Source organism: Phyllobates terribilis, unplaced genomic scaffold, assembly GCF_046119375.1.
Source record: "Phyllobates terribilis strain yellow unplaced genomic scaffold, ASM4611937v1 Scaffold_2__4_contigs__length_985480577, whole genome shotgun sequence".
Taxonomy (NCBI): Eukaryota; Metazoa; Chordata; class Amphibia; order Anura; family Dendrobatidae; genus Phyllobates; species Phyllobates terribilis.
This window is the reverse complement of record NW_027362762.1, coordinates 311691816-311706873: the sequence shown is the minus strand read 5'-3', so window position 1 is coordinate 311706873 and position 15058 is coordinate 311691816. Positions and strand designations below refer to the sequence as shown.

Here is a 15058-nt window from a genome sequence, read left to right as displayed (position 1 = left end):
TAGTCAGAGACCAGAGTAGTCCAGCTACACTCCCTGATGGCTCTTTGTAGCATCACAGCAGCTGAATGACAGTTTTTTTTCTTATGAACATGTGAAGAATAGACCTGTCAATCACTTGCTGGGGTGTTACTAAGAGCTAGCCAGGGGTGGAGCCAAACTAGTCTCATCTCTGACTATGGTCCGTGGCCAGATCTTCAAAGTATATTATCTCTGAACTATTGGAGCATTTCAGAAAATAGTATACCTGGCTGTAATCGAGCAGGAAGGTCGAGATTCATGTTGCCTGCAGTTTGAATCACCTGATAAGTTCCTGTACAGAGTAACCGTCATTTTAATTTTTATTTCATAAATCAATAGTACATGTGAAAATAAGAAACTTTTAAGATATCTTATCAGAGAAATCTGCTTACTTCTCTGCCATGCCTGATCATTCATTCTCAATTCACAGCTAAAATCTGTATTCAGTTAAAACACATATTTATATTTCTGACATAGGAAATGGCAGCTGCTACTGATAAGATTCTGCATAGATGGGAGGGGGAGGGGAAGAAGGGAGGAGCTAGAGACAAAGCTCCTCCCAACTGTACGGTATCTTATCAGAAACAACTGCCATCTCCTATCTCAGTAATGTAACAGTCTTCACTGAATGTAGATTTTAGCTGTGAATTCAGAATGTGGAGACTGACTGATCAGTCCAGGAGGAGAAACAAGCAGATTTCTCCCATAAAATATATTACAAAGTTGAATTATTTTCAGGTGTATTATCGATTCATGAAATAAAAATTAATATAACAGTGACTCATTAACTCTAGGGGGCCACTGGTCAGCTACATGCAAATATTACATTACCCTCATTCACAAATTTACATGTGCTATAGAATAATAAACTAGGTAGCTTGTTCAATGAATTATTAGATGCTGCCTTTGCTTGTACTTAATGAATGAAGTGTATTGATCCAACTGCTGCTCAAGTAGGGGGTGTGGGTCCATCTCTGGGGGATTCCACTGTTCCCCTGTTGTGCAGTCTGAGCCCAACTGTGGGTGCTGTGAATGGGAGGCATCTGGTCTCCTCCCAAGAGATAGAGGCTGTAGAGGGGAAATCTGGTGAAAATCCACGATACAACTCATAAGTAGTATAATTCCTAATCTACACTCACTGGACAGCTCTCTCTAAAACATTACTTGAAAGTAAAGTTTAAAGTTACCCTTTAAGAAATTATATTATTTTTTATTAATTCCATCACGTTCATGAAATGAGCTTCAGTAAATGAACTTTTTCTTATATGAGTATATACTGTATGAAAGATAAAATCAATAATTTTGACCAGCAATGAATGACATGTGTTATCTTAATGATCACTGTTAACTAAATACATCATTTATATCTACCTTAAAGTAAATCTTCACATATATTAATTTTAGCAAAGTCTGTTCAGCAAGAACTCCCATGCCTTGAAGAGTTTGCCTCAATACAGATATCTATGTTCTATCCACGAAATATGAGATAAAAGTTTACTAGATGCCGATCAATGTGGTAGCGGGTGTATGGAGCGGGTTCACTGGGTGAGCTTGCTATATACCCGGCAGGTAATGGCTGTGTTACAGCCTAGACTTGCCTCTAACAAGCGCAGTTGGCGCAGTGCTCAACCACCGATTGTTGACCTGTTAAATGCCAATGTCAATCTCTGACAGCGGCATTAACATGGTGCCATCATGGGGGTATTTAATTCCGCCCGTGACGTGATTGCTTGTCGCTGATGGGTTGCTATGACAGCCAAGGTCTGTTGAAGACCTCCATTCTTCTTACTATGGAGCTCCCTTGAAACTCTGCCTGTGTCCGGGCTTCAAAGGAGATTGTGATTTTTACTATATGCTGCAATGCTGTACTAATACTGTATATAGCACAAGTGATCAGGTGATCGCAGCTTCAAGTCCCCTAAAGTGGCTAATAAATACAGTGAAAATTAAAAAAAAATAAAAAAAGTCCAAACCATCGACCTTTCCCTCCATTAAAAATAAAGATAATAAAAAAAAATTAAAAATACACATTTGGTATCATTGCGTCCAGAAAAGTCAGATCTATCAAAACATAAAAAGTAATTATCCTGATTAGTAAACACCGTAAACATAATATTTTTTTAAAAGCCAAAATAGTTTTTTCTTTGGTCGCTGCAATACCACAAAAAAAGCTGTAACAAGAGATCAAAACATTAAAATGGTATCAATAACATTTTTGTCTTGCTTGCAAAAAAAAAAAAAAGCGCTCATAAGGCTCCATCGACTGAAAAGTGAAAATGTTACAGGTCTCGGAAAATGGTGACACAATCGGGAAAAAAAAAAATTATTCCAAGTTCTGATTTTTTTTCACCACTAAAATAATTCAAAAACTAGACATTTTTAATATCTATGTAATCGGACTGATGAGGAGACTCATATTGTGAGGCCATTTTAACCACACAGCGTCTGCAGTAAAATCAGTTCCCAAACAACAATGTCAGAATTACGTTTTTTTTCACAATTTTACCACACTTGAAATGTTCTTTCCGGTTTTCCAGTACACTATGTGATAAAATGAATGGTGTCTTTCACAAGTACAACTTGTCCCACAGAAAACAAGCCCTGATACGTCTATGGACAGAAAAATAAAAGAGTTATGGCTCTGGGAGAAGAGGAGGAAAAACAAAAACAGAAATTGGCAATTCAGGAAGGGGTTAACTCGTACATAGATATTCTTTATGTCTTTTTAGTAGCTTGTTTGCATTTTAATATATGTAATAATAATATATGCAGGGTATTTCACTTATGTGATCTTAGGAGGCCTGGAATTTTCCTTACATTTTCAAGGTGTCCCCGTTTTAGCCTCACTTGTGACTCAATACTAATAATAATATGTCCTTTCATTTTTATGTCTTAATAAAGTGATTTCTTTTTACTTGGCTTGCATTATTATGATTATTGGTGCTTTAATAACTTTTTGTAAAGTACAGGACAAAATTAAAATATTTGCTCTTTACCTTATTTTTGGAAGCACAGAATGAAACATTATATCGCCTTTTCTCATCAGTTCACCCACTAAAATTGAATGTTTATCATTTTCCATTACAGAAGCTGCTGAGCTTTTATTATTAGCATATAGAAAAATTGTTCTGTCCAAATCTGATTTTGTGCATCCTTTGGAAGACTAAATTTTCGCCTTATCAATGTATTTGTGTGCAATAAGTATATTATATAAAAATATTGAATGTTTTCCAAAAATTACGAGTGTTTTTTTATAGAAATGTAGAAATTTGAGTTAATTTTTCAAGGTTTTGATCTACTTGGGAATGAAATGGTTACAAACCTTCACGAATTGCAATATCCACCAAATCAAAAGCGTTTACAGCCTTAATCATCTTCATCATGGGGAAGGAAACGACTTTAGATAAGGCTCTAGCACCTCCGAGTGGCCAGTTTAAGAAATGCAACACTCAACTGAATTTAGTTCATTCACTTCAAAGCATTGTATTAGTTTACAAAATTTGGAATGAAAAGTAGTGAAACTAATATTTTTTGTACCGTTGATGGCCATTAGCAGACATTATATGTAGTAATGGATAATGTAAATTTAATAGTGACCTGTCATTAGATCCATGCTGCCCAAAACTGCCTGATTGCAATAATGTACTATATATAATATGGTTACAAAGCTGTTTGCAATTTTCATCTTGTGATCTTATTGAGGTCTTATACCTAGAGGTACAAATATAGACACATGCAAACACACTCATACACCCATAAAGATATACACACATGTATAAAAACGTACACATATATATATGCCAACAAACATATGCACACAAATATACACATGCATACTATTTTTTTATTCATACTTTAACCCCTTCATGACCTTACAATTTTCCATTTTTGCGTTTTCGTTTTTTGCTCCCCTTTTTCCCAGAGCCATAACTTTTTTATTTTTTCTGTCAATGTGGCTGTATGAGGGCTTGTTTTTTATGGGACGAGTTGTACTTTTGAAAGACACCATTGGTTTTACCATATCGTGTACTGGAAATCAGGGAGAAAAATCCAAGTGCGGTGAAATTGCAAAAAAAGTGCAATTCCACAATTGTTTTTGGGTTTTTTATTTACTATGTTCATTAAATGCTGAAACTGACTTGCCATTATGATTCTCCAGGTCATTACGAGTTCGTAGACACCAAACATGTATCGATTCTTTTTTATTCAAGTGGTGAAAATAAATCCAAAGTTTGTAAGAAAATAAAAAAAAGTTGCCATTTTCTGAGACCCTTAGCGTCTCCATTTTTCGGGATCTGGGGCCGGGTGAGGACTTATTTTTTGTGCGCAGGGCTAACATTTTTATTGATACCATTTTGGGGTAGACACAATGTTTTATTACAATGTTGTGGCTACCAAAAAAACTTAATTCTGGCGCTTTGATATTTTTTCTCATTACGCCGTTTACTGATTAGATTAATTTACTTTATATTTTGATAGATCGGACATTTCTGAATGCAGTGATACCAAATATGTGTTTTTTTATTGTTTTATTTTGAATGGGGCAAAAGGGGGGTGATTTAAACTTTTATATATTTTTTAAATGTTTTAAATACTTTTTAAAAAAATGTTTTTCTACTTTTTACTTGTTTCAAAAGTCTCCTTAGGAGACTTGAAGCTGCGATCATCCAATCGCTTGTGCTACACATAGCAGGGCTTAGGCCCTACTACGTGTAGCAAAAATCATTATCCGTGGCTGGTGTTCATAGGAGATCTGCAATGACAAGCATGGGGTCTTCTGTAGACCCCTGGTTATCATGCCAACCCATCAGCGCCCCGCAATCATGTGACAGGGGACGATGAGCGAACTTTGTGACACGCATCCGGTTTGCGCGAGTTACAGTTGAAACCAGAAGTTTACATACACTATATAAAAAGACACATATGTATGTTTTTCTAAATATCTGATATGAAATCACAATAAACCTTTCCCATTTCAGGTCAATTAGGATTACCATCATTTTTAATATTTGCCAAATGCCAGAATAATGAAAGAGAGAGAATGTTTTAAGGCATTTTATTACTTACTACAAAGTCAAAAGTTTACATACACTAAGATTACTATGCCTTTAAACAATTCTGGACTGCCCATATGATGATGTCATGTGTTTGGAAGCTTCTGATGTGGATGTATTTTAATGCACACCTGAAACACACTGCTTCTTTGTGTAGCATCATGGGAAACTCTAAAGAAATCAGCCGAGATATCAGGAAGAGAATTGTGGACTTGCACAAGTCTGGCTTGTCCTTGGGTACAATTTCAAGATACCTGAAGGTGCCTTGTTCATCTGTACAAACAATTATACGTAAGTACAAATAAGATGGGAATGTCCAGCCATCATACCGCTCAGGAAGGAGATGGGTTCTGTGTCCCAGAGATGAACGTGCTTTGGTCCAACATTTGCATATCAACCCAAGGACAAAAGGAAAAGACTTTGTGAAGATGATGGTAGAAGCTGGTAAGATTGTGTCAATATGCACAGTGAAAGAGTACTGTATCAACATGGGCTGAAGGCCACTCTGCCAGGAAGAAACCATAACTCCAAAAGAAACATAAAAAAGCCAGATTAATGTTTGTAAATGCACACAGGAACTTTTGGAGAAATGTCCTGTGGTCTGATGAAACTAAAATTGAACTTTTTGGGCATAATGATTATCATTACGTTTGGAGGAAAAAGGGAGAAGCTTGGAAGCCTAAGAACACCATCACAACTGTGAAACACGGGGGTGGCAGCATCATGTTGTGGGGTTGTTTTGCTGCATGAGGGAGTGGTGCAGGTCAAAAAAAATAGATGGCATCATGAGAAAAGAAGATTATGTGGTAAACATCTCAAGACATCAGCCAGGAAGTTAAAGCTTGGGCAGAAATGGGTCTTTCAAATGGACAGTGACTCAAAGCATACTACCAAAATGGTAACAAAGTGGCTTAAGGATAACAAAGTCAATGTTTTGGAGTGGCCATCACAAAGCCCTGATCTCAATCCTACTGAAAATTTATGGGCAAAGCTGAAAAGGCAGGTGCGAGCAAGGCTACCTACAAACCAGGATCAGTTACACCAGTTATGTCAGGAGGAATGGGCCCAAATTCTGACCAACTATTGTTAGAAGCTCGTGTAAGGATATCCCAAATGTTTTACCCAAATCATTCAGTTTAAGGGCAATGGTACCAAATACTAATGAAATGTATGTCAACTTTTGACTTTGCAGTAAGTAATAAAAATGCCTTAAAACATTCCCTCTCTCTCATTATTCTGGAATTTGGCAGATATTAAAAATTATGGTAATACTGATTGACCTGAAACGAGAGAGGTTTATTCTGATTTCATGTCAGATATTGAGTAAAACATGCATATGTGTCTTTTTATATAGTGTATGTAAACTTCTGGTTTCAACTGTAAATGCCACTGTCAGAGATTGACAGCAGTATTTGACATGTTAACAGCAGCATATGGATCACAATTCCACCAGCGGCTGTTAGTGGCACATGACAGCTGATCAAATCAGCTGTCATGTGCCGGGAAAGATGTGGGCTCAGCTCTGGAGGGACACAACCTATAGCATACCTATAGGTCATAGTTCATGAAAGGGAAAAGGGGTTGGATTTGGAGAAGAGATTAAAAATTGCAGAATAAAGTATGGCGAGATGCACACACACTGCATGCAGCTAACTCTCTGCACTAGGTATGAGGATTTTTTGGTGGTATGGAGAGTGTTCACAAGGAACACTTCGCCTTAGAGTCCTTTTATTTACATTGTGCACAATATGGCTGCTCTGTAGCTCTGCACAGTGCTGGCTCCCTGGTCACACCTCTTCAGCTTTCTCCTGCTTATTTGCTGAAGCATTTACTTAAAAGGGTTGTCCCATGAACAAAGTAAACTTTAATCAATGGAAGAAAATGAACTATCAGCTCACTGGAAAATGAGTACCCTTGATAAAGGTGGGGAAAATTTGTTAAAACAGCACAGCAATGCCGGGTCTATGCGTTTCGAGCTTTCACAGCTCTTTAGGTACCGTCACACTTAGCGACGCTACAGCGATCCCGACAACAATACGACCTGTCAGGGATCGTTGCTGCGTAACTATGTGGTCACTGGTGAGATGTCAAACAGTCAGATCTTCCCAACGACGCAGCAACAATGCGGCGACCCTTAGCGACCTGTATAACGATGCACGCCTATGTGTTTTCTGTGTCTGAGTCGTTAACGAGGTCGTTGGTAAGGTGTCAAACACACCGATGCATGCTACCCAGCGGGACCTCAACGATCAAAAAAAGGTCCAGGCCATTCCGACATGACCAGCGATCTCACAGCAGGGGCCTGGTCGCTGCTACGTGTCAAACGTAGCGAGAACTCTACTGAGGTCGCTGTTGCGTCACAAAACTTGTGACTCAGCAACGATCTCGCTAGTGATCTCGCTTAGTGTGACGGGGCCTTAAGTCTTTCTGTGAAGACTAAGAATAGTGAAAGCTCTAAACGCTTAGTCCCACGTTCCTATGCTGTTTTAACAAATTTTACAAATTTTTCTCTTTTTTAAACAAGCTAAATAAATGTTATGTTTTATATATTTTTTGCGGTTGCTGGATTTTCTCTCTTTTTTCCACTCTGTAATCAATAGTTCTTGGAATAAAAATAAAATCCACTATTGGCTATGACTAGAGATGGGCGAACCTGAACAGTACAGTTCGGGGTCCGTACAGAACACCTACTGTTCGGCACGGACCCCGAACACGGATTTCAACAGGAAGTTCGTGTTACTGTTCGGGTTCGGCACCTCAGACACCAGGTGTTCCTTACGCTGTCATCTGTATGAAAGCACAAGAGACATTGGCGGCTCTGATCGGTGGTAAGATTAATATCAGAGTTCTGCGGTTCCCACACTGTCAAATGACAGCGTGGGAATGGGGTCCAACCACCGGGTGTTTGCCACACTGTCATGTGCATGACAGTGTGGCCAACACTGCCTCTGATCGGTGGTAAGATTAATACCACCGGTCAGAGGGCTGCGATTCTCATGCTGTCAGAGGACAACGTGAGCCTGTAGATGTGACTGGAAGTAAAAAGACAGGAAAACCTACGCCATTTTTTAAATTTATTTATAGCGCAGACGCTAACAGATGAATACTCCCATCAGCCGTGACTACTTTCGCTGTTATCGGAGACAGCATGCATAGGCTGATGGGTGTAATAGTCCCATCTGCTGATGCCCGTGACCAGGAGTAAACTTTTTACCTCCGGCCACAGTTGCGGGCTCACGTTGTTATCTGACAGCTTGGGAACGGCAGCCCTCTGACTGGTGGTATTAATCTTGCCGCCGATCAGAGGCAGTGTTTGCCGCGCTGTCATGCACATGACAGTATGGCAAATACCCGATGTTCGGGCCCCTATTCCCACTATGTCATCTGACACCACCCATTTTTCACCACCTATTACTTTCAATGGGTGAAAAACGCTGAAAAATTGCTGAAAGAAGTGACATGCTCTATTGTGCAAAAAAACATGCAAGGCACAAAATACTGAGGCCCCCAAAAAAAACAAGCTGTGTTCGCATGAGATTTCTGAAATCTCATAGACTTTGCTGGTACTGTAAAACGCAGCTAAAAATTTGCATAAAAAAAAAAACCCACTGAAAAAACACCTAGTTTGAACATTGTCTTAAAGTTTTATCTCTCAGTGGTGTGACTTTTTCTATCCCTAGTAATGCCTAAATATTTTTCATGCATTAGTATTCATGTATTTCATTAGGGAACAGAGATTCACATGAACTGCTCGGTGCGCTGCTATTATAAAGTCTATATAAACAGATGCAGGACGTCATCGGCAGGTTAGGTGAGACCATGGTGTATAAGTGGTCTGGAAATAAGGAGATTACTGCTCATTAACTTCCAATCGCAGGACGTTACACCAGTCAGCATGAATCTCTGTGTTTGTGCTAAAAAACAAAATATGTCTTTGACCCTGTAGTTACTTAGTAGCTGTTAGTTCATTGAGTAGTTTCTAAGATGTTCTTCAGTAAAGTAAGTTTTTTATTATCTTTTTTTTTTCTGGGAGCTTACTGATTGAAGTTCCCTGTGTTTACATAGCATAGAACCATTAATATTTCATAGACCCTGATGAAATTGTCTTTGTTTTGTGCAGTCACTAATGATTTATTCAGATGGAATACATCAATTCATTTTGTCTTCCAGGGCTGTATGAAAACTATCCAACCAATGCAGAACCAGAATGCTGTGATGTCAGATGGGATTTATCAAGAGATAACCAACCCAAAGGGACTGAGAAACAACAACTGGACTCAACGTTGTGTCACAGGACGTCACTCACAGCTTCATCAGCATCCAGACTGTGTAACAGCAGACTTAAACTGTGTGTTCTCGTACTGATACTATTACACACCGTACTAGCAGTTTCAGCAGCACAAAACTCAACAGGCCTGGGTTTTGAAAGCATAAGAATTTTGGAAGACCATTCAACAAATGAGGAATAGAAAAAGGGAAATATTTCACTGCAAAGACACACCTCTGGCCCACTCCAGCAAAACGCGACAGTCACATGGAATAGAAACGAGGTGCTTGTACCTTACCACTCATTTTTACAAGTCAGTCTGTGTAAAAATGGCAAAATGGGCCAGGCTCCAATCTTCAAGGACAAAATGGGACAGCAGCTTTTTATTGACTAAAAGGCTGTATGGTGACTTAAATTTCTCACACCATTTTATACACTGTGTTTTAATGTACGGATTTTTGTTTGATTTTGCACTTGTTAATACAGGATTTTATTTTTTGGGATGGTTTCTCAAAGCTATACTGAGTCTTTTCACTGTCTATATATTTCTAGCCATTGTCTGTACTCATCTTTTACGTCCTGTCTATTTCTACTATTGAAGCAGAAGTGCTATGAACACGTGCATAGCAAACAATAACAACACTGGTCTCTGTTCTGCCCACTTAAACCATTGTTTTACCCATCTCCTTGAAGCAAATGATAAAAAAAAAAAAAATAACTACATCACGAAAAAAGAAAATAATAGAATCGGCTTAGTTGTAACTGTGTGATGATACCTAAAATTTCCACCCAGGCTGCTGGGTGAAGTTTAATGTTACGCAAGACAATAGAGTGGGCCAATCTTGTGGACTAAAGCTGTGAGAGGGTCAAAACAGTGAAAAATAACACTCCTTAGATTGTTGGGCAGTTATTCCATTTTATGTGCACCTATAGCAAACTGTGTTGTTCCAGTTCCCATTTCAATGAAAAAAAATGTCCAGTCTTTTCACTGGTCAGTTGAACATGAGCAGCCTTTCAGAATTCTGTATGTTGATCCAGTTAAGCTCAGTGAGTAATATAGTTGAAGGCCTTCACATTGGAGGTACAGTTTTGGCATTCATTGTGAATTCTGTTTTAATTTCTGCTGTAGTTACAGTATTTCGTATTAAATGTAAAGATATATGTGCGTATGTATACTAGGAACATGCAGAGATGTGAGCAGATACGGAAAGGTGCAGAGGAACGCGGAAGCCTTTTTTTAAATTGCTAATTTCCTCCTAAACTAGCAAAGCAATGGAGTCTATGTATTCAATACAATAATTTGTACAACACAGGGATTTCATTTTGGGGATAATACAACATTTATTGGTGACATTGGGATTAGACAGGGTGGTCTACAACCATTGGTTGCACAAGGGAGATAAGTTCGGTGCTCTTTAGGGTCCTACCAACAATAGGTGTAAGAGCTAGCCCTCAGTTAGAAATAGTTACATGTCATTGCTGTAATTGATATGTTTATTACTCTCAAATGTGTGGGATAGTTACACTATATATGCATATATCTATTAGAGTTGGTGCAAATTAATCTGCAGGACCCAGTCCACTGGCTATGTCAGCAATCTGTGGTCGCTGGGCGGAAGCCCTAAGAAGCACGTCTTACCTGATGGCATCCATGACTTGTCATTTCATTAGCAGGACTGGCCGGACATCCCTTGTGCATCATTCTACAATAATTATATCACCCCATGCTAGCTAATCAGAAGAAGAGGCTTGGATGCTGTCAGGTACGAGGCGGTTCTTTGACCTCCCGTCCCGCGGCCAAAGATTACTGATGTGGCTGATGGACTGGGTACTAAGAATCAATTTTCTCAATTTGTACTCTAATTCTATATTTATTGGCAACGTAAGGGTGAAAACCATGGTTGATTGACTTTAAGAGTACATTAAAAAGATATGAAAATGGACCCTGTATAGCAGTGCGCTGAGGTTGGTCTGTCTCCCTAGTTTATGCTGCTATGCAGACTTCTTAGAGTACCGTATATAGGGAGCTACTTTCCGCCAAAAGCAATGCTTTATAAAACAATCTAAAATATTGAAAAGGTGCATATACCTCCTTATCAAATGGAGGTACATTAGAGGTTCCGTACAGTTGAGTGGGAACCCTATTACACCTCTGTACTAAAAGAAATCGCCATACAGCCGTGTTCATGTGGCCTTATTACAACAGTACATATACATTAAGTGGTTGTTTGAGATTAGAAAAAGCGTCTGATTTTTTTCTCCCAAAAAACCATTGTCTTTCTTGTCATTGGGCTTTGTCTCTTATAGGAGATCAACCATACAAAGAGGATAAGCTGCAATACCAGACACAGCCCATTGACAATACAGGCACCATTTTGGGAAAAAAAGAGAGATAATTTCTTATCTTGTCATACAACCTCTTTAATTTAAGGTCTTGACAACCAGAAAAAATATGTGTTATCCAGTATAGTAAGAGTGTAGACAAACTAGTTCTAAAGGGAATTAAAGTCTTGATTATACCCCAATAAGAAGTCTTCAAGTTTAAAGCATCAACATATAGAAAAAGAGATGGACGAGATCCAGCCGAATAGGATGCCCCATAGAGAAGGTCCTGAGACTATGCTGTGATCTCCTGTCAGTGCAGTAAGTGCCAGTTATTAAACCCCCTGTACACATCTATGAATGTTAATATTTCAATGGGTTTGTGATGCTCATTGCAATCTGTTACAAATAGGCCTATGACATTTTATTGTATTTCAGTGTGCTTAATCGGATACTAGACCACACAGTGCTATCTGTTCATTAGCATTACCTCCATGCTAGAAACACATTTTTAGTTATTTTTCCTTTTTTACATTTTGCAGTAACATTAAAGGAAGGAAAATTTATAAGGGCTGTTAAAATAATTAAACTCAGTTTCCTTCCTATTCTCTTTCTACACTTGGGAAGTGCACTTCAAAAATGTTTGCTGTGTAGCAGGGATATGAAGGAAAATACTTTAAAAGCAAACAATATGTCTTGATTAAGACGTCTCCCCTTTTCTACACTCCATTTTTACTTCTTGTCTCTGCTTCATCTACTACCTGAGATATGTAGGAAGAACCAATACTATGCATTTATCACTGAAACATTCTCCTTTGTTCTGATCATGAAGAAAATGCGCTGAAACTCGAGTCATTTGTACATAACATAAAAGCTCAATAACCAGGAATTGCACCAGGAGTGAAAGAAAGTTAGAAAAAAAATCTATATATGTGTAATAATTTTATTTTTAGGAATCACTTTCAGTAGCATCTTAATGTTTCAGAATACATGGTGCTTTTCTTGTTGGTCAGGCACATTGTAACTTTTACTTTTACATTTACATACTGCAAAAATAAGACTAGTAGAATGAATAATATAAAAAAAGCCTTAATTAATGGTAGAATGTAGATTTTAGGTAGATAGTGTATTTAAATATAGTGGAGCAATAACTGGGTGGTACATAAGTACAGTAGAAAAGAGCAACGATGGAGCAATGTTAAAAAGCACTTAGCAGGTGAGCTCTTGTTCAACTGATCTACTGTTGAAGTACCTTTATGTATGGTCAGTAAACAGTTTGTTCTAACCTTTATCTACCTCTGCTGGGCAAAGGCCAATCAACAGTCTTTTCTTTACGTGTTGTGCTGTGTGTATTATGTGTCATATCAATTCCATATTCATTCATCTTTTTACATATTGCACCATAACAGTAGCAAGGTTCTTATAATTCATATCAATAAATGGTACTTTGGATTGTCAAAATAATACAATAATACTTTTGAAAACTCTGGAGCTGCTGTATTCTTCTATGGTATTACTGGTAAATAAGACTTCTATGTTTGGCTTCTGCTTAAAAATGTGGAGTTATCATTGTGCCGTGGAATTGAAAAATAGATCTCTAGATGCGGGGAAATATTTAAAGTTTATCGTAGTTGCCAACTGCCTGATAATATGACGGGTTCATATATTGTGAGTATGTGGCTCAATACAAGTATACGACTATGATTGGCATCGATACAATATACCACTACTCCCACCGCAGTGTCTGTCTGTCTGTCTGTCTGTCTATCTATCTATCTATGATCTATCTATCTATATCTATCTATCATCTATCTATCCCTCTATCTATCTATGATCTATCTATCTATGATCTATCTATCTATCTATCTATCATCTATCTATATCTATCATCTATCTATCAATCTATCTATCCCTCTATCCATCTATCTATTTATCTATCTATCCCTCTATCTATGATATATCTATGATCCATCTATCTATCCCTCTATCTATCTATCTATCTATCTATCTATCTATCTATCATCTATCTATCTATCTATCTATCCAATATCTATCTATCTATCTATCTATCTATCTATCTATGATCTATCTATCTATCTATCTATCTATGATCTATCTATCATCTATCTATCTATCCAATATCTATCTATCTATCTATCTATGATCTATCTATCTATGATCTATCTATCTATCTATCTATCTATCATCTATCTATATCTATCATCTATCTATCAATCTATCTATCCCTCTATCCATCTATCTATTTATCTATCTATCCCTCTATCTATCTATGATATATCTATGATCCATCTATCTATCCCTCTATCTATCTATCTATCTATCTATCTATCTATCTATCTATCTATCTATCCAATATCTATCTATCTATCTATCTATGATCTATCTATCTATCATCTATCTATCTATCTATCCAATATCTATCTATCTATCTATCTATGATCTATCTATCTATCATCTATCTATCTATCTATCCAATATCCATCCATCTATCTATTATCTATCTATCTATCTATCATCTATCTATCTATCTATCTATCCAATATCTATCTATCTATCTATCTATCCAATATCTATCTATCTATCTATCATCTATCTGTTTATCTATCTATTTCTCTATCTATCTATGATCTATCTATCCATATCTATCTATCTATCTATCTATCAATCTATCTCTTATCTATCTATCCATATATATATATATATATATATATATATATATATATATATATATTATCTATCTATTAGCCATCTATCCGTCTATCTATCTATCTATCCATATATCTATCTATTTTTGATCCTCCCTGCAGGTAGGAAACACCACAGGAATAAACAAGAGTTGGCAATTATGAGTCAATCATTATAAATCTAATATAATAAATATTCTTTTATTCTTTTTCTTGTTACTTTTGGGATATGTGCCCACAAGGTGTATGCTTTCTGGCCAGATTTTCTAGGTGTAAAAATCTTTTGTGCATTTCACTAGCATCATTGGGAAGAGATTTCACAGAATCTCATTCACATTCTGATGAGAAAATCCACAGTATTTTGACCAATGCTGCTGATTTAAGAGAACATACCCTTGAAATGAATCTGTCAGCAGTTTTTTTGCTATTTAATCTGAAGACAGCATGAGGTAGGGGTTAAAACACAGAATTCGATGATGTATCACTTAACAAGCTGTGTGCTGTTTACTAATCATGAAGGTTTTATTACTAAGACATTACCATTGCTGTGACTAGCTGGTGAGAGCACTGGTCCAACTCAGCTCTCTCCTGTGATAAGCAGCTCACTGTCTATAGACAATGTACATAGAGAGCCTGGTGTGGGTGGGGTTAGCTTTCTCAGCTCTGCTGCATTCTACAGCTAAGGACTCTGT

General features: G+C 37.4%; 1 protein-coding gene across 1 annotated transcript in view; it reads left to right on the top strand.

Moving 5' to 3' along the window:
- Positions 1 to 14022, top strand: part of NALF1 (NALCN channel auxiliary factor 1) — a 732687-nt gene extending 718665 nt beyond the window's left edge. The window contains exon 3 of the mRNA XM_073664238.1: positions 9243 to 14022. Coding sequence (XP_073520339.1) covers positions 9243 to 9541 — 299 coding nt within the window. The 3' untranslated portion in view covers positions 9542 to 14022. The remainder of the gene's footprint in view (positions 1 to 9242) is intronic.
- Positions 14023 to 15058: the final 1036 nt, after the last annotated feature.